Raw genomic sequence first — 23,440 nt, forward strand, 5'->3', positions numbered from 1 at the left:
GTTATTGACTTTGATTGGCTTGTTATCCAGTTAGGTTGCACGTGCATCTTGGACTGGCGCCCAAATTTGGGCCGAAGCTGAAACAGGGAAAAGCCTCTACGTCAGTAGCACAAAGAACAAAAGGAGCAGAGGATGACACAAATGACCACCAGTCATAGGAATGAATGTAAAGCACTTTTTTATTTGAAAGCACCAGCCTCAAAGACCCGGCACAGGTCGTGTTTTGATGGATACTGCCACCTGCTTCAGGGGTCGCAAATAAGGCTCCAGATACAACAATAGAAGTAAAATCTGGCGCACGAAGCAAAAACAGAGTTTGTCTACACTGTAATCAAAGTGTGTCTGGAATACAGGGTGCAACTGTTTTTTTATAAATCACAAATAGAAAAGAGTAATAACAATAAGCAACTATAATAACCTCCTCACCACCACCCTGTATCCTTCTGTATGCCCTAGTGGGGGGGGGGGGAGAAATATGCCCTTTGAAGCACTGTTATGATTTTTTAATCTCTGGATGAATAAGAAGTCATCAACGATCTCAGGATTCAGTCTAGCTCTCCTGTCTTCCACAGTCCTTCCTGCAATAAAAGATGTCTTCTTGTAAGATGTGCTGGTAGCAGGATGTACAGGATCCCCCATGCAAATTTTCCTAGTTGTGGCCAGCATGTTTGCTCTTTTTTTCCAAAAATCAAAATAACGTCCTCTGCATCACTCATACATAAACAGCCCAGTTTATTAACAGACTTCAAAGTAGAAAAGTTTGTCTGTGTCCCCATCCCCGCCCTGCCCCCGTGGGATCTGTCCCTGTCTCTGCCCCATCCACGCAGGCTGTGTTCCCAGTTCCGTGGGTCCCCATGCCCGTGTCATTCTGTAGCCTGTATAAACCCTCTCCCTTTGTCACCATCTTTCATTCTCTGTACTCTGAAAGTATCAGCTTCAGTTCTAGGAATGAACTACTTTCCCTTGTCTGTATCTCTTAAACAGGAAACTGGGTTAGCAGTGAGTTTCAGTGTATATATAAACTCTGCTCACTTAGTAGTTCTCATTTCCTGAATACAAAGTGAAGTGAAATACTTAATGCATGTGTTTTAGGAGGGTGATGCTTCCTTTAAGACATGTAGTTGTACCCCCCCCCCCCCCCCCCCCCGCACACACTTACTTTTCCCTCACTGTTGTGGAAAGTTTCTGTAAACACACAAGCAGCACATCTTTCAAATCTGTACTTCCTGAAGGAAATGTTTGTTTTGGCCCTCATTTCCTGCGATGTGAACGAACGACTCTTTCCCCGTAATTCAGATAACTTTATTGGCATGACAGGTATACCTGTGTTGCCAAAGCAATGAACCATATGATGAAGTCAAATAAACAGACAAAAATAATTTACAAAATAGTAACAGTGAAATATAATACAGTGTACAGAGAAAGCGATAACAAATACACTGTGTTGCCAAAGCAATACACCATATGATTGTCAAATAAACAGAAAAAAAATAATGTCAAAATAGTAACAGTGAAATGTAATACAGTGTACAGAGAAAGCAATAACAAATACAATTCTCAGGTTTTGCTGCTGGGCTGTATTGGCCTCGGTCAGGTTTCATTTTTGGCCTAGTGGCGAGATCACATTTTGGGATAGCTGCCATTTCTCTTGTTTCTCCTGGGATTATATTGAGACTTCCCTTCTCTTTTTTTGTGGGAAGTCTTTAATTTTTTCTGTCAGATTTTGTGAAATGTGTTTTTTATATCTTTTATATTCAAGAAGAAATACATTTTTTTGCTTTGTTTCTCTAGTGCTGCCACGAGGGGTCAGGCTTCCAAAGAAGGAAATTCTCTCTTATCTGGCAGCCTGACCCCTAGTGGTATTACAGCAAGGCAAGGGGCCTGGCGGCACCAATTTTGAAAATGGCATCACTGGATAGAAGCAATCGAGCAATCGAGATTCACTCCTGTCCTTCCTATTTGACATCAGGAATACCCCAATAAGTGCTGGGGGAAGGGGTGTTTCAGGATCCATGGAGAGTGTTGTTTTTAACAAGGGGTTCGAGAGATGAAGGTTTGAACACTTAAGTCAATATCTTAACCCCATGGTCTGCAATTTTTTAAAACTCCGACTCTGGCGTTTAAATATTTTCCCCCTGATTTTCAGCCAATGGTGGGCTTAAACTAGGCTTACCATATTTGTGGAGACAAAAAGGACAGAAAAAATAAAAATCTTAGCTTCCTTTGCTAAAGAAATATTTAATCGTAACCTTTAGTTAATGAATACGCATCAAACAGTGACTTACTTACAGTACAGCAGTAGACAGTCTACTTTTCAAGAACTTCTGGATTTAAGTTTGACCGAGTCTGAGCCCAAGCGTACTTATGCCCCTCAACAACCTTGTCTGGCTTCTGAGATACGTGTGAAAGTCTTTGCATGACTTACGCTTAGTTGTGCTGCACAATCAAATTTCATTTGACAGATTCAACCAGCAGGGGAACAGAGAGGGAATCAGCAATGCCTTTCTCTCTCTTTAGCACCCCCATGTGTCCAGACTGACTAATAGGCCACAGATGGTTTCTCATGTGGGTAGGCACATAAAAGAAAAAGAGGACATTTCCCTAACAATTAAAAATCCTGGAGGACATATCTGAAGAAGTCCAAAAAGAAGACATATGGAAGGGGCATTTTCGAAAGAAATGTCCAAGTTGTGATTTGGATGTCTTTGCAAAACGTCCAAATCCAGGGGCGAGGAAAACCGTATTTTCGAAAAAAGATGGACGTTCATCTTTCATTTCGAAAATACCGTCAGAGACATCCAAATCCTTAGGTTTGGATGTCCCTAGACATGGACGTCTTTGTCTTTCGGCGATTTTCAAAACCAAAGACGTCCATGTCAAAAACGTCCAAATGCAAGCCATTTGGTCATGGGAGGAGTCAGCATTTGTAGTGCACTGGTCCCCCTGACATGCAGGACACCAACCAGGCACCCTAGGGGTCACTGCAGTGGACTTCATAAAATGCTCCCAGGAACATAGCTCCCTTACCTTGTGTGCTGAGCCCCCCAAAACCCACTACCCAGAACTGTACACCACTACCATAGCCCTTACCGGTGAAGGGGGGCACCTGTATATGGGTACAGTGGGTTTTGGAGAGCTCACGGTTTCCTCCACAAATGTAATGGGTAGGGGGGGTTATGGGCCTGGGTCCGCCTGTCTGAAGTGCACTGCAGTACCCACTAAAACTGCTCCTGGGACCAGCATATTGGTATGACATCTGAGGCTGGCACAACATATTTTTAAAGATGTTTTTTGAGGGTGGGAGGGGGTTAGTGATCACTGGGGGAGTAACAGGAGGTCATCCCCGATTCCCTCCGATGGTCATGTGGTCATTTCGGGCACCTTTTTGTGCCTTATTGGTAAAAAAAACAAAACACATCCGGGTGAAAACGTACAAGTGTTTATCAGGGATGTCCTTGCTTTTTTCGATTATGGGTCAAAGACGTCCAAGTGTTAGGCATTTGATGCTGCTTATCCCAGAAAAAAAGGAGCGCAATTATGAGTGGGGAAACGGGCGCTTCATGGGGATTCCAAAATTTACGCGCATAGTTATAGAATATGGCCCTCTGCGCCTAAATCTACGTGCTGGGATTTACGCCATGTTTTCGTTGGTGTAAATGGAGGCGTGTAGTTTTATGCACTGGGATATCAACTAAGTATTCTATATACCATGCCTAAATCTAGGCGCCGGTTATAGAATACGCTTAGTCGGAAATGTTTTATGAGTGGATTTTTTTAGGCGCCATATATAGAATTTCCCCCTAAGGGCTCCTGCGTTAACACTGCGCTAGTCGGGTAGCGTACAGTAATGTATCCATGCTACCTGATTAGTGCAGGGCATGCCTACAGTGTACTCATAGACATGCTTCCCACGCCAAAAAAATAAAAACTGCTTTTTAGTCTAGGATTATTGCGCGTTGATGGGCACACTACCGTGAGACACCTCAGTGTGTCCCGCAACAGAGCTTTTTTGCCACGTGGTAGGAATGCACTAGTACCTGCCATGGCTTAGTAAAAGGGCCCCTAAGATTGTGAGCCCTCCAGGGACAGAAAAATACTTAACTGAACCTGAATGTACGCTGCCTTGATACCTTTCTGCCTTGCAAGTGATATATAAGAAATTAAATAAACGGGGCCGATATTCAGAAAATGCCAAGCTCTTAAATTTATGCTTTTAATTTGTTCCCTGTTTTCAGCCAAACTTAGGAACATAACTTTTCAGCTGAAAGGCATCTTAATTTAGGAGCTTAAAAGTCATGCTCGTAAATTGAAGCCTACCATTTGTTTGCCTAGATTTTATGAGCCTAGTGCTGAAAATCAGTTCTGTCTCCTAAGTCCTTTTCCCCCCGCCTTAAATCCGCCCCTGTTACCTGTTAAATTTAAGAGTTTAGTGAAATTTTGAGTCAAAATGTATGCATTCAGCCTTAGTAAATTTTCAGACAGGCCAATTTACAAGCATAACTCTCAAAGGGCCTCTTTTATCAAGCCGCGTTAGCGGTTCCCATGCGGCAATGCCGATGAAGCTCATTCAGTTTGATAAAAGATGCCCAAAGTTAGGAGCATAAATCATTTGAATATCAAGCCCTCAAAAATTAAATAAATAAGTAAATAACAAAGGGGCTTTCTGGCCTCCTTAAATCTTGGGATCTGGTACCATTCGCTAGTCCAATGTTTATCAATCTTATTGAACCCAAGTGGAGGAGTGGCCTAGTGGTTAGGGTGGTGGACTTTGGTCCTGGGGAACTGAGGAACTGAGTTCGATTCCCGGCACAGGCAGCTCCTTGTGATTCTGGGCAAGTCACTTAACCCTCCATTGCCCCATGTAAGCCGCATTGAGCCTGCCATGAGTGGGAAAGCGCGGGGTACAAATGTAATAAAATAGATACTATTGGAGATTCTACATGGAATGTTGCTACTATTGGAGATTCTACATGGAATGTTGCTATTCCACTAGCAACATTCCATGTAGAAGGCTGCGCAGGCTTCTGCTTCTGCGAGTCTGACGTCCTGCACGTACGTGCAGGACGTCAGACTCACAGAAACAGAAGCCTGCGCGGCCACATTGGTGATCTGCAAGGGCCGACTTCTACATGGAATGTTGCTAGAATCTCAAATAGTAGCAACAGTGGAGGAGTGGCCTAGTGGTTAGGGTGGTGGACTTTGGTCCTGGGGAACCCGGCACAGGCAGCTCCTTGTGACTCTGGGCAAGCCACTTAACCCTCCATTTTGCCCCATGTAAGCTGCATTGAGCCTGCCATGAGTGGGAAAAAGTGCGGGTTACAAATGTAACAAAAATAAAATAAATAAAATTTACATTAATGAAAAATGTTACATGGCACACCATCCTTCAGGAGCAGGTAGTGTGAATTGCACTAACCATTAAGCTACTCCTCTGACCGAACGTCCTATTGGAGGGTGAAGAAGAATAGGTGTTCTGCGTTCTGCCTGTTAAATTGCCCGCTTAAAGGCCTGATTCTATATATGGCGCCTAAAATTAACGCGGGTTAGGCAATCACGCCTAAGCATATTCTAAATACCGCACGTAGATTAACGCGCAATATTTAGAATACGTTTAGGCATAGTTCATGCGACTAAATCTACGCGCATCCATTTACACCAACAAAAAGCTGTTGTAAATCTCTGCGTAGATTTATGCACACTGGCCCGTATTTTATAGCAATGCGTGTAGATTTTGGAACGGCCACGAAATGCCCATTTCCACACCCCTGACCATGCCCCTTTTTGCCTGCACAACAGAATACTCTTAGCAATGTACGCGCATAAATTCTAATTTTGGCCAATTAGTGCTCATTATTGCTTGTTAAGAGCTGTTAACGCTTAACAGTTTGTTAAAACAATTAATCTACATGCGTAGTTATAGAATATGCCTAGGTTTACGTGCAAAACCTCACGTAACTCTAGGCACGCTGTATAGAATCCTGGAGTCAAGGGCTCATTCTGTATCTAGGACAGAGAGGGGCATGAATAACTACACGCGTGCTTTCAATAGATCCACCACTGGTGTCCCATTTTGCTGTGAAGTGCTGAGAGCAGAGCCCATGTATCAGAGAGCAGGGACTTTTTTGCATGAAACACCTGATGAGGTCTGAAGGCTTAGGGAATGGGAAACATTACCCTAGGATTTTAGTGTAGTAAATTTTTTTCTCTCTTTTTCTCCCTCTTTTTCTTCTATAGAGAGTTTTCAGGATGGGGAATTCCTTCCAGAGCCTCTCAAGCTGCGACTCATCCACCTCATTGGAGCCATTATCTCTGGCAATCAGGTAACCTTTTATTGCCCTTTATTGTGTTTGCATGGCAACCTTTTTCTTTATCTCAGCAGTTCAGCCAGGGCCGTGCCTAGGGTCTCTGGCGCCCCCCTGCAGGCTATCAGTTGGCGCCCCCCCCCCCCCCCCCCCCCCCCCCGTGGAAATGATCGCTCACCACTTGCCACACTGACAGGAATTGTCAGCAATATTCTTAGAAACAGATTGCTATACATTGCAAAATAAGATAGCAGATGTAAATTCTCAAAGTGGACATATTCCAAACACTAAAATGAAAATAAAATGATTTTTTTCTACCTTTGTTGTCTGGTGACTTTCTTTTTCTGATCATGCTGGCCCAGCATCTGATTCTGCTGCTATCTGTCCTCTTAACTCCATTTCCAGGGCTTCCTTTCCATTTATTTCTTTCCTTTCCTCCTTTCTTCTTCATTTCTGGTCCTCAGCTTCTGCCTATTTTCTTCATCCATGTGCAGTTTTTCTCCTCTCTTCCTTTTCCCTCATTTCATCTCCTTCATCTTTCTTCCCTCCCCTCTATGTCCAGCAATTTCTCCTCTCTCCCTGAGCCCTGCCCTCCCAATCCATGCCCATCCATGCTCCTCTGTCCCCTGCCCCCTCCATTCATCCTTTTCCAGCAATTCCCCTCTCTCCCTGAGCCCTGCCCTCCCAATCCATGCCCATCCATGCTCCTCTGTCCCCTGCCCCCTCCATTCATCCTTTTCCAGCAATTTCCCTCTCTCCCTTCCATGACCGCCCCCCCCCTCGCATCCATGGTCTCGTCTCTCCCCCCAACATCCCTTTTCTTTTTTTTTCTTTTTAAATTTACCTCTGTAGCGGTTCCGGCAGCTCAGCGTCAGTGAAGGAGGCGGCGCTCCCGACGTTGCTAGCCTTCCCTTTGCTGTGTTCCGCCTTCTTCTGACATCATTTCCTTGACGTCAGAAGAAGGCGGAACACAGCGAAGGGAAGGCTAGCGACGTCGGGAGCGCCGCCTCCTTCACTGACGCTGCGCTGCCGGAACCGCTACGGAGGTACATTTAAAAAGGAAAAAAGAAAAGGGATGTTGGGGGGAGGGCGAGCGAGGTGAGCATGGTGCAGTGGCGCCCCCCCAGAGGGAAGCGCCCTCCTGCCATGCTTACCTCGCTTACCGTGTTGGCACGGCCCTGAGTTCAGCCCGGTCAGGACCTGCACCTCTCACACCCAAACATGCTGAGGCTCCATGGCCACCATTTACAAGAGTATTGCACCCCTCAGTCCCATCTGCTCAATAGGTAATCCATTCCAGAGCTGAGACTCCATGGCCACAATTCTCAACAGCCTCATGTTTGTTATGCCCCTCAGTCCCATCTGCTCAATAGGTAATCCATTCCAGAGCTGAGACTCCATGGCCACAATTCTCAACAGCCTCATGTTTGTTATATCCCTCAGTCCCATCAGTGCAATAGGTAATCCATTCCAGAGCTGAGGGGCTATATGTGAGAAAGACCTAGATCTCCTAACACCCCTTACACATTTTGTCTAGAAGGGACTACTAAGTGACACCTTTCTACCACAAGCAGGCCATCCTATTCTATAGAAAGATCCTGTAACATTTATACCGTCCTGTGATCCAGAGGATCCTCCACATCCTTCCATTTAAGGGATCCTGCACCTGTCCTTATGAGTAGCTGCTTGGTTCTCCTTGACCTAGACTTGACAAATGTGTTACAGCCACTGAGATTTCTCTCTTGCGGCTACTTTCTTCCATGCTGTCCATCTCTCACTTTACAGTACCTTGGAAAAGTCTTCACACCCTTGTTCTTTTTTTCATATTCTAATGTCTAAAAAATACAGTTCAACGTACATTGAAATACAGGTTTGTTTGCCTGGTCCACACAATATAATCTGTACTTTCAGTGTAAAAGAATAGATAAAGAAATATTCAAAAAGTAATTATTAATTAAAAAAAAAAGTCATGATAGCATAAGTCTTCACATCCCTTAGTCAAGGCAAAACCAAATTAGCTCTGGTTCCAAAAATTGCCTTAATGAGGGCCGTAATAAGTTAGAGACTGAATTGAATGTTTCTTGATGGAAGAATCAAGTTGTTTCTCTTGTATGAAGTAAATTTGAGGCAGTGGTCTAACCATGTCAAAACCATACCAAAAAAACCTCCAAGTTAAGTTATTCAAAGGTAACAGATCGGGGCGGGAAAGCTATAAGAAAATGTCAACATATTCGACTATCCTTTTGAGTGAGGGCTGTCAGATCCATCATTGTGAGTTAAGGGAACTGCTGAGGAAGGACACTGTGAGAAGCAGCATTACTTTAAAAGAGCTACAGAGATCTCTGACTGAAACCAGTGGTGTAGCTATGGGGGGGCCACAGGGGTCTGGGCTCCCCCCCAAATTGGCTCTGGGCCCATGGTTTGTCTGGCGGGGGGGTTCCCAACACCCGCCAGCTGAAGCCTTTGTCCAGCGCTGGTCTCCGGCGCCGCCGCATTGTCTGCCCTGCTCTTTCATGCCCGGCATGCTCTGTCATGCCCGGCACGCTTGTTTTAGTGAAACTGAGCATGCACACAGAATGTGCCCCCCCCCCCCAACCACCACTTTGGGCTCTGGCCCCCTCCCACCCCAGCTGAATATCGGATGTCAGTCCCTCCCACCTGCTTCCCCCCCACGTTACAATCTCCCACTGGGACCTCTCCCCTGCCACTTTCCAGTAGGCCCCCTGGGCCTACCTGAGCATCCCTGGTGATCCAGTGGGTCTGGCTGCGCCCCTGACTGAAACTGATTAGTCCACAAACGTGGTTAGAGCACCAGGCTAAGAACCAAGGAAGCCAGAGTTCAGATTTTGCTGATGCATTTGGTGGCTTGGGAAAGCCACTTAACCCTCCTTTTCCTCAGCTAGCATCTTAGATTGTAAACCTTCTGTGGACAGGAAGCTACCTTCTGTATCTGACAATAACATGTCTTGTGCTGCTACTATAAAGCCATGAGCTAAACCCCCCCAAAAAGGTCTGAATGGGAATGGTGGCAAGAAGGAAGCCACTGTTGGAGAAGAACCTTTAAACGATGTGCCAGTTAGTATTTGCAGAGAAGCACATAGGGGGCATTGCATGCAATTTTGATGAGACCACAGTGGAACTCATCTCAGTTCTAATCTCAGCTTAGTCTCGGTGCTAATCTCTGCTATCACCATCCCTATGGTGAGGCATGCTGGTAGCGATGAATGTTTGTTTAAACACTGACAGCTGCAGGGTGAATTAGGCCCTGATGTGCAGTGCTGGCGTTTATGCACGTATCGGCACTGAATATCCAGGGCTCTCTGGGTATGTGTTGGCCGCTGGCTCTTATGTGGGCCCCAGCTGAATATCGGATGTCAGTCCCTCCCACCTGCTTCCCCCCCACGTTACAATCTCCCACTGGGACCTCTCCCCTGCCACTTTCCAGTAGGCCCCCTGGGCCTACCTGAGCATCCCTGGTGATCCAGTGGGTCATTAGGGTAGGAACGAAGCCCACTTGCTCTTGCCTCTCACTGCTCTTGCTGTAAAATGTTGCCGCTCCTCCTAGAACATGCCTAGTGATAAAATTGCCCTTTTAGATTGTAAATCATCCGGGGACAGCAAAAATACCCACTGTACATGAGTGTAACACGCCATGAGTGACTATTGAAAAAAAACCTGAGCTAAATCCAGAATCCTTTCCCATCTCTTGTGCATCATAGACCTCAGACATGTGCTTGAATTTGTTACATAGTAAATAAGTTTCTTTCTCTCTTTCTTTCAGCACAATGCACTTCTGCTCATCACGCCAGGCTTGGTGGAGGTGTTCATGCTGGTCCTTCAGAGCTGGTGTTGTCCAGAGACCCAGGGCACCAGAGATCAGAAGTTACTCCAGTTGACGCTCTTGAGTTTGATCGGAATGATTCATATCCTTCACTCCAGCAGCCCAGCCCAGCGCCAGGTGGAAATCGGCATCATTCTGGACAACTACTTCAGGGTCCTTAATGCAGATCGGTCCGTGGCATGCCTGGAGGGAGAGTCGTTGAGTCGATGGGAAGAAGGGCTCCTTACACTCCGGATCAGCATGCTCCGTGCGTACCTCATTGCTCTCACCTTTTATCCTAATCTCTGGAAGGAACTCATGCTCTGTTTTAGATCTGTAAGGTAGAGGGTTGCACCCAGATTCAAAAAATAACTCCAAATTGCGCACCCAGTTACAGAGTAGAGTCAGTTATGTGCGTAACATAATTGGAACTTAATTGGAGATCAGTACTAATAATCAGCAATAATTAGCAGTTGCACATGTAACCGACTTACAAACAACTCTAAAGACGTGGCCAAGGGAAGGGACATGGGCAGGTCATGGGCGTTCCCAGTATTTAGGTGCATAGTTATAGAATACTTGAGTTTGCACGTCTAACTGATAGTAGTTAGGCCGGAGCATTTACACTAAATGCTGGTGCCCTAAGTTAACTGAATCCAAAATGTGGTCTTAAGATAGTATATAAGGTAACCCACCTCACAAACAATAATCTCCAACAAGGGCTCCTTTGAACTACATTTAAATATTTTTGTGGACGCCCCTCAGGGGAGCTAATAACACAAACAGAGGAAATGGCAGGGGTATTTTGGGATTTCTATAATCAGCTATATCAAGCAGAACAAGATACATCAAGGGAGGACATGGAACAATACGTGCGGGACCTGGAGATGATTAGAGTCACGGGAAGGGAGCAGGAAGCGCTGTCAAAGGCCATAACATTAGAAGAGATAGAAGAAGCAATAGCAGATTTGCCAAACAACAAATCCCCCGGGCCGGATGGCTTCCCTTCTAGATTTTATAAAAGGTTTGCAAAAATACTAGCCCCAGTACTACTGAAAGCTATTGCTGCCTTCGAGGAGGCACAGGAGCTGCCATACTCATGGAGGATGGCTGAAGTGACCATACTCCTAAAGCCAGGTAAAGACCCGCTACAGTGTGGCTCCTACCGGCCAATATCTCTCCTGAACACGGACTATAAGATTTTTACTAAAATAATGGCACGCCGCCTACAGGAGGTAATGCCACGATTAATACATGAAGACCAGACTGGCTTCATTAGGGGTCGTCAAACACATGATAATACTAGGACACTGTTACATATCATACAACAAATACAGGATGACAAAACACCAACAATAATATTCTCAGTCGATGCTGAAAAGGCATTTGATCGTGTAGATTGGGAGTTTCTATTTACAGTAATACGTCAGATAGGTATAGAGGGACGATTTATGACATGGCTGCGCCTATTATACACGAAACCGATGGCGGTATTAAAGATAAATGGGACACATACTAACATACTAGAGCTGCACAGAGGAACAAGGCAAGGATGTGCAATTTTCCCATTATTATTCGCAATATCAATCGAACCACTAGCGAGGATAATACGGACACACAAAGATATAAGGGGAATAGTACGGGGGCAAAGGGAACATAAAATAATGCTTTTTGCCGATGACGTTCTCCTGACATTAACCCATCCATCACAATCAATACAAGAGATAATGGAGGTGATGACAAACTATGGAAGGGTCTCAGGATTTAAAATTAACATAAATAAATCAGAAATATTAAATCTCTCGGCATCACCTAGGGAAATACAAGAGATAACAGATAAGTTTCCGTTCACATGGGCAAATAAGTCAATTCGCTATCTAGGGATACAGATTACACCGGAAATAGGGGGATTATATCAAGCAAATTATCCCAAAAAAATCAAAGAACTGTTTGAGGAAGTGGACAGATGGGAAGGACTTACTATATCATGGCTGGGAAGAATCCATGCTATAAAAATGATACTCTTACCAAAGATATTATACCTGTTCATGGCCATCCCAATACCTATCCCACAAAAGTTCTTCCAACAACTAAATAGGAAAATGTTTGCCTACATCTGGAGGAAGCGACCCCCCAGGGTAAATAGGGATATGATGTTCCAGCTGCCCGTGGAAGGGGGAATGGGAGTACCAAATTTCCACCTATATTATCAGGCAGCCCAACTAAGAGTATTAGCGGAATGGACTCCTAGAAATAATAAAAAATGGCTACATTGGGAACGTTCATGGTTGAGTACCCGCTATATAGGAGATATACTTTGGAGGAAGGGGACTGAAATTATGTCTCTAACTAAAAGGGTGCCGGTGGGGATTGGCCTCTTACTGGAGACATGGTTACGGATACGACGAAAAGTGTTTCCGGAGAGGAGATATTTTTTACAAATGGCTATATGTGGGGCTCCGGGGTTTCCGTTAGGAGAATCAGATAGTGTATATAAAAATTGGGCCCGTAAGGGATTATACATGTTAGGCCAGATATGGAACAATGGAGAAATTAAAAATTTTGAAGAATTAAAAGAGGAATATGAGTTGGAAGAAAGGGATATGGCATATTATCATAGCCTGCGGAACTATATAAAAAGACGGGCAGGGGAAGAGCTGGAACTTACAGAAACAGGGTTAGAAAGGGCAATTAAGGGAGGAGGGGGCAAAGGGGGAGTGTCACGATTATATAAGGCACTATTAAAAATGTCCAGCCCTCAAGATCACTATATGAGAAGGTGGGAGGGGGCCTTACAACAAACCTTTACAAGAGAATGCTGGATGAGGGGACTTAGATATTTATTGAAGGCCTCTATCACTCAGTCAGTGGCTGAGAATGGTTATAAAATATGGTACTGGTGGTACTATACACCGGATAGACTGCAAAAAATATACCATAAGATATCACCGAACTGCTGGAGGGAATGTGGTAATAGAGGTACATTTATGCATATATGGTGGGAATGTCCCAAGATACAGGCATTTTGGACTCAAATTCGAGCAATGGTATACCAAATCACAAAGATAGAATATCCAAATCAGGCGGAATACTGTCTTTTACACTTCCGACCGGGAAGATGTAAGATACACCAACATAAAATGGCTAGCCAGATTTTTGCAGCAGCCAAAATGACAGTGGCAAGGGCATGGAAGCAGATAGAGGTACCACATATTCAAGTAGTAAAGCATAAACTTGATTATCTGCATCAGATGGCGAAACTGACCGCATTGAGAAAAGGCCAATTACATAGGTTTCAACAAATTTGGCAACCTTATGAACAGATGAAAGAAACATGTAAATCACCACATTAAGAAAGGGGAGGGGGGGAGGAAGGGGGGAAGGATTGTTAAGAGTTTATTTGCAAATATTGTTATAGAAGAAGAGATAAATATACTACACATATGGTGAGCGTTGCAAATATGTGGAGATGTATTTAACATGTTAAAATATAATAAAGAAATTAAAAAAAAAAAAATATTTTTGTGGACCATCAGAATAGTGGGTGAAACCAATTCTCCAAGTGTGAGGCAAATCACTTGTACACCACACTCAAAATCCTCATCGGTCCTTTTTTTTTTTTTTTTTGCATGTATGAAATTCAAATGTATAAATACATGGTTAAGCCAGCTCCTCATGAACACAGTCCGGTGAAATTGTTCAGGGACTACCACCCCTCCGTTTCTATTTGTGTTTGTCTTCTGTGGTCCTGCTCCTGGCCCTTCAGCTGTGAACATAGAACAGAAATATTTGTTAAAGCAATTCCGCCTTATGTTTCTCAGCTTCTAGATATTCCTCCCCGTCACCTTTGAGTCTCACAATGCCACTTTTGCACTTCCTCCTATCACTGACATATCTAAAAATGTTTTGTCCCCCCTCCCCCCCCATTTTACCGTATTGGCTATTTTTTTTCTTCCATTTGCATCTTTGCTTTCCTGACTACTCTACCAGCTTCTCTTAGCTTTTCCAGATATTGTCATCTGTCTTCCTCTTTCTGCAGTCTCTTGTAGTTTATAAAGGTAACCTCTTTTTCTGTACCTTTTCAGGTACTACTTTTGAGAACCAAAACAGCCTCCTTTTCGTCTTACTTTTATATAAGTACATAAGTAATGCCACACTGGGAAAAGACCAAAGGTCCATCGAGCCCAGCAATCCTGTCCACGACAGCGGCCAATCCAGGCCAAGGGCACCTGGCGAGCTTCCCAAACGTACAAACATTCTATACATGTGGATTTGTGGATTTTTCCCCAAAGTCCATTTAGTAGTGGTTTATGGACTTGTCCTTTAGGAAACTGTCTAACCCCTTTTTAAACTCTGCCAAGCTAACCGCCTTCACCACGTTCTCCGGCAATGAATTCCAGAGTTTAATTATGCGTTGAGTGAAGAAAATGTTTCTCCGGTTTGTTTTAAATTTACAACACTGTAGTTTCATCGCATGCCCCCTAGTCCTAGTATTTTTGGAAAGCTTGAACAGACTCCACTCATTATTTTAAATACCTCTATCATGTCTCCCCTCAGCCGTCTCTTCTCCAAGCTGAAAAGCCCTAGCCTCCTTAGTCTTTCTTCATAGGGAAGTCGTCCCATCCCCGCTATCATTTTAGTCGCCCTTCGCTGCACCTTTTCCAGTTCCACTATATCTTTCTTGAGATGCGGCGACCAGAATTGAACACAATACTCAAGGTGCAGTCGCACCATGGAGCGATACAACGGCATTATAACATCCTCACACCTGTTTTCCATACCTTTCCTGATAATACCCAACATTCTATTCGCTTTCCGAGCCGCAGCAGCAGCACACTGTTTAGTTTCCTTACAAGAAGGTTTGTTGCCCTTACAATAGCTCCTTTTTGTTTTGCCCACTACTTTCCAACTTCATCCAGACAGCAATGCCCTTAAGGTAATCCCTCATCTGACTAAAGTTAGTTTTTTTTTTTAAGTCTAGAACAGTGATGGGCAACCTTTTGAGCTTGGTGTGTCACTTCGAGAAAAATCACTGCTACTAGGACCGCCCCCGGGCCCCCCCTCTACCCGAGATCGCTGCCCACCCGAGGTCGCTGGGCCCCCCCTCCACCCGCTACCGGGCCCAGAACTAACCTTTAAGCCTCCTTTCACGTCGCAGCAAGCAGCAGCAGGGCAGACCTCTCCTCCTTCCTTCTGTGCTCTGCCCTCGCGGACGTTACGTCAGGCGAGGGCGGGACACGGAAGGAAGGCGTGGCCTGCCCTGCTGCTGCTTGCTGCGACGAGAAAGGAGGCTTTAAGGTTAGTTTCCGGGAGCAAGGAGGGAGGGCGGACCACACTGCGGCGGCGCCGCGTGTCATCGAAAATGGCTATGCGTGTCAGTGCTGACACGCGTGTCATAGGTTCGCCATCAGGGGTCTAGAACCTTCATTTTTTAATGAATCCTCTCCACATCTATCTTAATATTAAACCACACCATCTGGTGATCATTGGATGTCAGATGATCGCTTACCTTAACATCAGAAACACTTACCCCATTAGAAAGCACTAAGTCCAGTATGGCCCCATCCCATGTGGGTTTCATTACCAACTGCTGAAATAGTTCCCCCTGTTATAGTTATGGAATGCAAAGTTCCACATTAGGAGTCACCGACCGGGAAAGGGATCTAGGCATCATCGTTCATGATATATTGAAACCCTCTGCACAGTGCGCGGTAGTGGCTAAGAAAGCAAATGGAATGTTAGGTATTACTAGGAAAGGAATGGAAAACAAAAATGAGGACGTTATAATGCCTTTGTATTGCTCCATGGTGCAACTGCACCTTGAATATTGTGTTTAATTCTTGTCGCCGCATCTCAAAAAAGATATAGTGGAATTAGAAAAGGTACAGAGAAGGGCAGCGAAAATGATAAAGGGGATGGGACAACTTCCCTATGAGGAAAGGCTAAAATGGCTAGGGCTCTTCAGCTTGGAGAAAAGACAGCTGAATGGGAGATTTGATAGAGGTCTATAAAATAATGAGTGGAGTGGAACGAGTAGACGTGAATCGCTTTTTTACTCTTTCCAAAAATACTAGGACTAGGGGGTCACACAGTGAAGCTACAAAGTAGTAAATTTGAAACGAATCGGAGAAAATATTTGTTCACTCAACGTGTAATTAAACTCTGGAATTCGTTGCCAGAGAAGTAATAAAAGCGGTTAGCTTAGTGGGGTTTAAAAAAAGGTTTGGATGGCTTCCTAAAGGAAAAGGCCATAGACCATAATTAAAATGGACTTGAGGAAAATCCACTGCTTATTTCTACAATAAGCAGCATAAAATGTACTTTTTTGGGATCTTGCCAGGTACTTGTGACTTGGATTGGCCACTGTTGGAAACAGGATGCTGTGCTAGATGGACCTTCGGTCGGTCCCAGTAAGGCAATACTTATGTACTTATATATGTGTATTTCACACATTTCATACATTTGCCATTCCCTCTTTCCAAATTGACCCACAGTGCCTCTTCCTTACCCTGTAGGTCCTGCAATTTTGTGGCTTTAATATTATGTGTCCATCAACTAGCAGGTGGAGATAGAGAACTGAAAACTGAGCTGAGACATATCTCTCTTGGCACCCAGTCCAGCAACTCAGTATTTTCTGTCTCCAGCAGGTGAGTAATTCATTCCATCACTGTGGCTTCAGACTGTATCTGAGCCATTCATTCATCTCTCATAAACATTTAGTCCTCCAAGTTGCTGCCCTCGGTCTTGTGCTCCGCCTTAACTCTCCTTCAGATAGCAAGTTGTTGAGAGATAAAAGATTGATGAACACTGAGTGAATGTGTGAAAGTTTGTGAGAAATGTTTCCTGAAGGTTATTTGCTGCCACCATTTCCCAATTATGTGACGTTTCCGTGTGTTTATGTAGATAGCTGTAGAGGTCGGGTTGATGTTGGGTATTTTTGAGTAAATTATGTTGGCACTCCTGCTGCCTATGCTCTGTAGCAAATTCTAAGAGACAAGTGCCCAAGCAGTTTCACAGTGTTGGAAAGAGGAAGTTTGTGCCCAGAAAAGAATGGACCTTGCTGTAGAGGGCAGAGTGAATGTGCATATGGATTTGGGCTGTCTTCCAAGGTTCCGCTGCTTCTCATTGCAGGGTGCATATCTATCAGCCACCACATTTGATTCCCTCCTTCATGTTTTGTTAAATGTTTATCTCCAGGCTCCCCGGGAACTTGTGAACCTGATTGAGAGGCACTACAAGTTTCTAGGTATCTTCAGAGGCAGGTGGGCCCAGTTTCTGGAAAGAGATATTTAGGTCTTTGGATTTTCTGTCATCATGCAGTGTGCTGCTTGAAGTCTTGTGCTTTATCAGTTCAAAATTCAAATTATATGTGCGGAGGGTGGGGGGTGGGGAGGAGGGCACAGGGAAGTGGTGTGAACAGAGCCAGGAGTAGTCTAAAACCTGTTCCCAGGAACTGGGGCTATTGGCAGTGTTGTATAGTAACTAAGTAAATGTAACTAGTTACTGTACTTAAGTAAACATTTAGTTACTTTTACTTGTAAAGACGTACGGGATAACATGTTTTACTTTTACTGAAGTAATTTTGCCAATTTTTACTACTTTTACTCGGTTACATCTGATACTTGCAGTTAAAAGTGAAAGGGAGATGTAAATCACGATTCCTCAGTAAATCAAATGAAACAACAAAACTGGGAACAGGATTTTGCTGTTGCAAACCTTGTCATGCAAACAGTGGATTATCTCATCTTAAATTTTGCTGTTCAGTGAATATAACCTATAAGAACAGTGGAGTTGCCTGTTTTTGTTGAACTGGTTAGTGGCCTCCAGCCAAACAGAATAGTGATGAGTTTGGGCCGTTTTAGAGTGGAGATGAAGCTGAAGCCGGTAGCAATTCTTGGTGAACAGACATATGTCTTTACCACAACAGACTGCTTGTCATCCCATGGGAAATTTTACATTGGGGTAACTGTCCACTGGATTGATAGAATCTTTAGAAAGGAAGTCTTCTTGTCAGGGTTAAGACTGAAGGGTCCCCACACATCTGACATTCTTGCATCAATTCTCGAAGATATTCAAACAGTTTGCCATCTGGCGAAAAATAGAACACCACCACCACAATGATTCCAACTTTCTCAAAGCCTTCTTGGTATTTGGACAGCATGACGATGATAATAATGAAGGTAAAGATGAAGATGCAAGTGATGAATTAGACAGCACTACTTCTAATGCAGATGATAATGACAATAACGATGAGAAAGTACTCTTTGCTATATGGAAATCAAGTGTTTCAGAGATTCCCTTGATCATAACCTGCAGACCCAGTCATAGCCGCGGGGGGGGGGGGGGGGGGGGGGGGGGACAAAATTCCCCGGGCCCAGGCCTCCAAGGGGGGCCCGGCACCGCAGTCCCACCCGCCCTCTGTTGTCGACCATCTGCCCCCTGCATTGAAATCGCAGTCTCACCTCCATGAAAGCAGTGTTGCAGGCAGCAGAAAGCCTCCCTTCGGCCCTCCTTCCCGCCCTGGTGTGACATAACTTCCGCGAGGGCGGGACACAAGGAGGGAAGGAGGGCCGAATGGAGGCGTTCTGCTGCCTGCAACGCTGCTTTCACAGAGATGAGACTACGATTTCAATGCAGGGGGCCCAGCCCAGTGGCGGACGGAGGGGGGGAGTGGTGGCGGCGACTTTGGGGGGGGTGGAGGGGGAGAGGTGGCAGCGACGTCGGGGGGGTGGAAGGGGAGCAGTGGATGCGGTGATCTCGGGGGGGGGGGGGGGGCGGCGAGGGCGGCAGTCTCTCGGCGGCCCTGGACCCAGTCAGAAGACGTCAGTAATATTGTAACCTGGCCTGATTTGAAGGAACTTTTTATCAGACTGAACAATCCGCTTTCTGCTAGTGCAGTTGTTGAACCTTTTTAGCTGTGCTGGATTAATGACTCACACTGACAGAAGTGGCAGTCGTTTTCGAAAATGTAGTTTTACTAAAATCAAAGTGGATTCAATTGTAGAGCAATAAAATTGTTGGGATAAAAATGTTGCATTCATTGTAGTTGTGGTACTTTTACTTTTTACTCAAAAAGTATTATATTGGGCCATAGCTTTTTTACTTTCACTTAAGTTTTTTATCTGTTCTTTACTTTTCACTTTTACTTAAGTATTAAGATGTACATTTATTTTTACTTTGAATTAAGTACTTTGAAGAACACTGGCTATTGGTAGCTCTGGCTAGGTATAAAGTAAGAGTGGCTTCACACAAGTCGGGTTCTGGGCTGGGAAGAGCAGCAATGCAGAGCTCATCAGGAATGCTGTCAGACATGACACTGTCCTGGGTTGGAAGAGAGTCCTTGCTGCAAAGGAGTTTGGCTTTAAACAAACATCCTATTAGGAAACTTGGCTGGAAAGAAGGGCAGCTTTACAAAAATAGAAGAGTTAAATGGAGTTAAATATAACTTTTGAAATGGTTTAGCACATTCCATAGTATAATTGTCCTAAACACTTTAAATTCATTTGTCTTTTTGCTCCAGAAAGTACTGGTGGTTCAGTTTCTTGCCTGTGGCACGCATGGGTTTGTTGTACCGTATATACTGAAACTGAGATTTTTTTGGCCAAAAAAACCTACAAAAAAATTGCACCTCAGTTTATATTCATGCTTTCCCCTTTTCTCCTCCTGGAGAAGTAGCCTAGTGGTTAGTTTAGTGGACTTTGATCCTGGTGAACTGAGTTCAATTCCCACTGCAGCTCCTTGTGACCCTGGGCAAGTCACTTAACCCTCCATTGCCCCTGGTACAAAAATAAGTACCTGAATATGTAAACCGCTTTGAATGTAGTTGCAAAAAACCTCAGAAAGGCGGTATTTCAAGTCTACTACTACTACTAGTATTAAACATTTCTATAGCGCTACTAGACTTACGCAGCGCTGTACAAATTAACATGAAAAGACAGTCCCTGCTCAATAGAGCTTACAATCTAAATTGGACAGACGAACCCTTTCCCTTATGGTGTCCGGTAATTCCTCCCCTCTTCCTTTCCCTTCCCTCCTTCCTTCCCTCCCCTGTGGTGTCCCTCCTCAACTGCACCCCCTCCAAACCAGAGGTGCTCCCCCTTCCGCCCTCCCTGTCTCCTCCCCTCCTCCCCTGGAGGGTCTAGTGGAGAGTCGGGGGCAAGAACGATCCCCACTCACTCCGGCCCCTCCATCATCCTCAGTCAAAATGGTTGCTGTGACTTCTACCTGCAGGTTCACAAGATTGCCACTGGAGGTCGAAGTAGCCATTTTGAGATTGGAGCTGGCGCAGGCAGGAGCCCATATTCCTGGAATAGACCTCCTGAGTCAGTACGCCAAGCTCCATCTTTGGCCATATTCAGATCTAGGCTACAAGCCTACTTTTTTGAGGTTGCTTTTAACTCCTAACTCCTATTCACCTGATAAGTACTCATGTCTGTTTTAATCATTCCCTTATTTCTGTTTTAATTATTTCCTGTCTGTCTTAAAAGGGGCTGACTACAGAAGACATCTCTTGCGTCTCACCCAGAAATCCGTTCTATTCTTGTGGGTCACTTGTGGCCTCCCTTTCCTATGTCTTGTCCAGAGTGGAACCTTGATTTAGTCCTTTGGGCTCTTCAGAAGCCTCCTTTTGAGCAACTCCGGAAAGCCTCCTTGATCTTACCCAAAAGACAGTGATCTTGGTAGCTGTTGTGTCAGCGCTTAGGGTTTTGGAACTTCAGGCTCTCTCTTGTCGGGATCCCTTTACTTTACTTTTTGGAGGCGGGGGGGGGGGGGGGGGGGGGGGGGTGGTGGTGGTCTGTTCCTTCCTTTCTTCTACAAGTGGTATCAGCATTTCATCTTGACCAATCTGTGGAGCTTCCATCCTTTCGCAGAGGCTCAGTTTTTTTCCTTGAAGCTTCTCAATGTGCATAGAGTCCTCATTAGATATCTGGACGTCATGAATGAGTTTCACAAATTAGAGAGATTATTTGAGCTTTTTGGTAAACAGAGGCTTGGCCTCGTGGCTTCAAAGCCCACAATTGCTACTGTAGATGGCTGAAGGAGACTTATCGCGTCAGCTTATTTGCTTGTGGGAAGCAGGTTCCTCAGGCTTTGCAGGCTCATGCTACGAGGCGTACAACGACATCCTGGGCAGTGCCTACCTTACTGTCTCCAGTGGATATTTGCAAGGTGGCAATATGGTCATTTCTGCATACCTTTGCCAAGCACTACAGGCTGGACGTTATGACGCACTTGGAAGCCAGTTTTGGGGATTCATCCCCAGGGCAGCGGTGCCAGGATCTCACCCACTCTAGGGATTGCTTTTGAATATGCCACAGGTTCTGCATTAGTGGGAAGCTATGTAATGGAAGGAGAAATTAGGTCTTAGCTGATAATTTTCTTTCCATTAGTCCTTCTCACTATTCTAGAGGCCTGTCCAAGGCTTCTGAGAAGTTTAGTCAGTGTGAATTAATGGGTCAAATAATGACTGTCTCCTTGAATGGTGCTTCCTGCATATCTTGTGTTCTCTACAAGTTGTCCAGAGATGAGAGAGCTCCACACATGTTTGTTTATCCAGTTACTGTTAGGTTAGTGAGTTGCTTAAGGTTGTTGTGTTTGTTCTGAGTTTCTCCTTACTGCTTGTCTACTTAAATACTGAGGAGCTGGACTGGATGCCAAGAGAGAGATGTCTCAGCTAAGTTTTCAGTTCTCTATCTCCACCTGCTGGTTGATGGACACAACTGTCCCACAGGTTCTGGAATAGTGGGAAGGAGTACTGGAAAGAAAATGATCAGGTAAGACCTAATTTCTCCTTTCTCTTGTTTTTTTATTCTTCTTCCAGGTGCCATCCCTGAAATGTTGCGCTGTGGAGACAGGCCAGTTCTGCAGGCAGTCTTCCTCAGCAAGAATTGCTTTGAACATATCCTAAGACTGATCCAGAACAGCAAGGTGAGGACAGGGAGCACAACAAGCCAAAGCAGTGGCTGCTATGTGACACACATGCATTGAGGGACTGTTCTGGTTTCTTTGACAAAGTAGATGATGGCAGCCTGCCCTGTTATTTTTGTCCATAATGCTAAGGTGTTAAGTCTGCCACCAGCCATCAGCTGTAGAAATATTTCTGTATGTATGAGGGTTGGCCTTTACCCTAGAAGACTTTGGGGAAGGGGTTTTGGTAGGGATTTTATTGGTTCCTCTGTCTTTGTTTGCTGTGTGCTTCTTGCACTGCCTTTGTTGGGCTAATTCTTCACACTTCTGTAACTTACCCTACTCCAGTCTTTTTCTGGGAGGTAATGTGAGAGCTCTCATTTTCAGATTTAATTTTAAGTTCTTTCACAGTTGAGGTACGTATGAAAGAGGGGCAGGGGGAATGCGTATGTAGAGGATAGATGGGTGTGTATTGGAGTTGTGTTAGTACTGAAGATGGGGACAAAAGGGGGGAAAGGTCTGGGGGTAGAGAGAGAAGGGTGCAGAAAAAGGATTGGGGTGGGAAGAGAAAGAGACCAGTGCTGGAACCAGGAGAAAGGCGCCATCCTCTCTCCGAATCCTCCCCTCATTCCAAGATCTCAAAACCTATTCTCCCTCCTCTTCTACTTCCCACATTCATCCTCTCCTGCCTTCTTCTCCTCTCCCCACATTAGTACCTGCAATTCCCACCCATATGACTGCCTAAAGGACCAATTAAATTATTCAGAGCCAAGGGGAAAGTTAAAGCTGCTTTTGTTTTAATAGTGCAAAAGAATTGAAATTCATGCAAGTGTGCCACATGGTCGATACAGAATTCGCTCGTGAGCTGTGGTTTCTGTAAGGTTGGTCTAAGAAGTGGCGTGGTCCAGGGTGAGCTCTGAGGAGGTGCTGAAGTTGTCAATATTATTGGACTTTGAATATTCACCTTTTCTCCAGATGAGAACTGTGTCTTTAGTTGATCTGAATAGTGGCATTTTCCAAGGCAAGCTTGAAGGAGAAGTTGAAATTGTTGAAACAGTTGTGGAACTGCTTTGAACTGAATATTTATCTGATGTCTAGGTGATCCAGTATGTTGTTTGTGTGGTTAAAGTATGCCAGATGTTCCTGTGGTTGTTGCTTGATAAAACCCCATTCTGTGGTGACCGTGAAGAGATGAGTGTGTAAAAACAACAAGCAGATCAGTGAGCAGTCCAAAACATACTTTATTGTTGCATCACAATCGGATAAAATGCCCGAAACAGGCCATGTTTCGCCCAAAGGGGCTGCGTCAGGGGCTATATTGTGATCTACACCCAACAAATTAGATGGTGTATGTTGTGATTCCAACCTTTTGTAATTAGTTGAAACTTAGAACCCAATGGATAAAAAACCT

The 23,440-nt window shown here is 44.7% G+C and overlaps 1 protein-coding gene across 2 annotated transcripts in view; it reads left to right on the forward strand.

Annotated features, from left to right (window-relative positions):
- Window positions 1-23,440, forward strand: part of NBEAL2 (neurobeachin like 2) — a 492,927-nt gene that overhangs the window by 260,556 nt on the left and 208,931 nt on the right. For both annotated transcript variants that reach the window (XM_030196875.1, XM_030196883.1), the window contains exons 7-9: window positions 6,235-6,320; window positions 10,084-10,390; window positions 21,944-22,050. In XM_030196875.1, the coding sequence (XP_030052735.1) occupies window positions 6,235-6,320; window positions 10,084-10,390; window positions 21,944-22,050 (500 nt within the window). The remainder of the gene's footprint in view (window positions 1-6,234; window positions 6,321-10,083; window positions 10,391-21,943; window positions 22,051-23,440) is intronic.

The sequence above is a fragment of the Microcaecilia unicolor genome, chromosome 1 (assembly GCF_901765095.1).
Source record: "Microcaecilia unicolor chromosome 1, aMicUni1.1, whole genome shotgun sequence".
Classification (NCBI taxonomy): domain Eukaryota; kingdom Metazoa; phylum Chordata; class Amphibia; order Gymnophiona; family Siphonopidae; genus Microcaecilia; species Microcaecilia unicolor.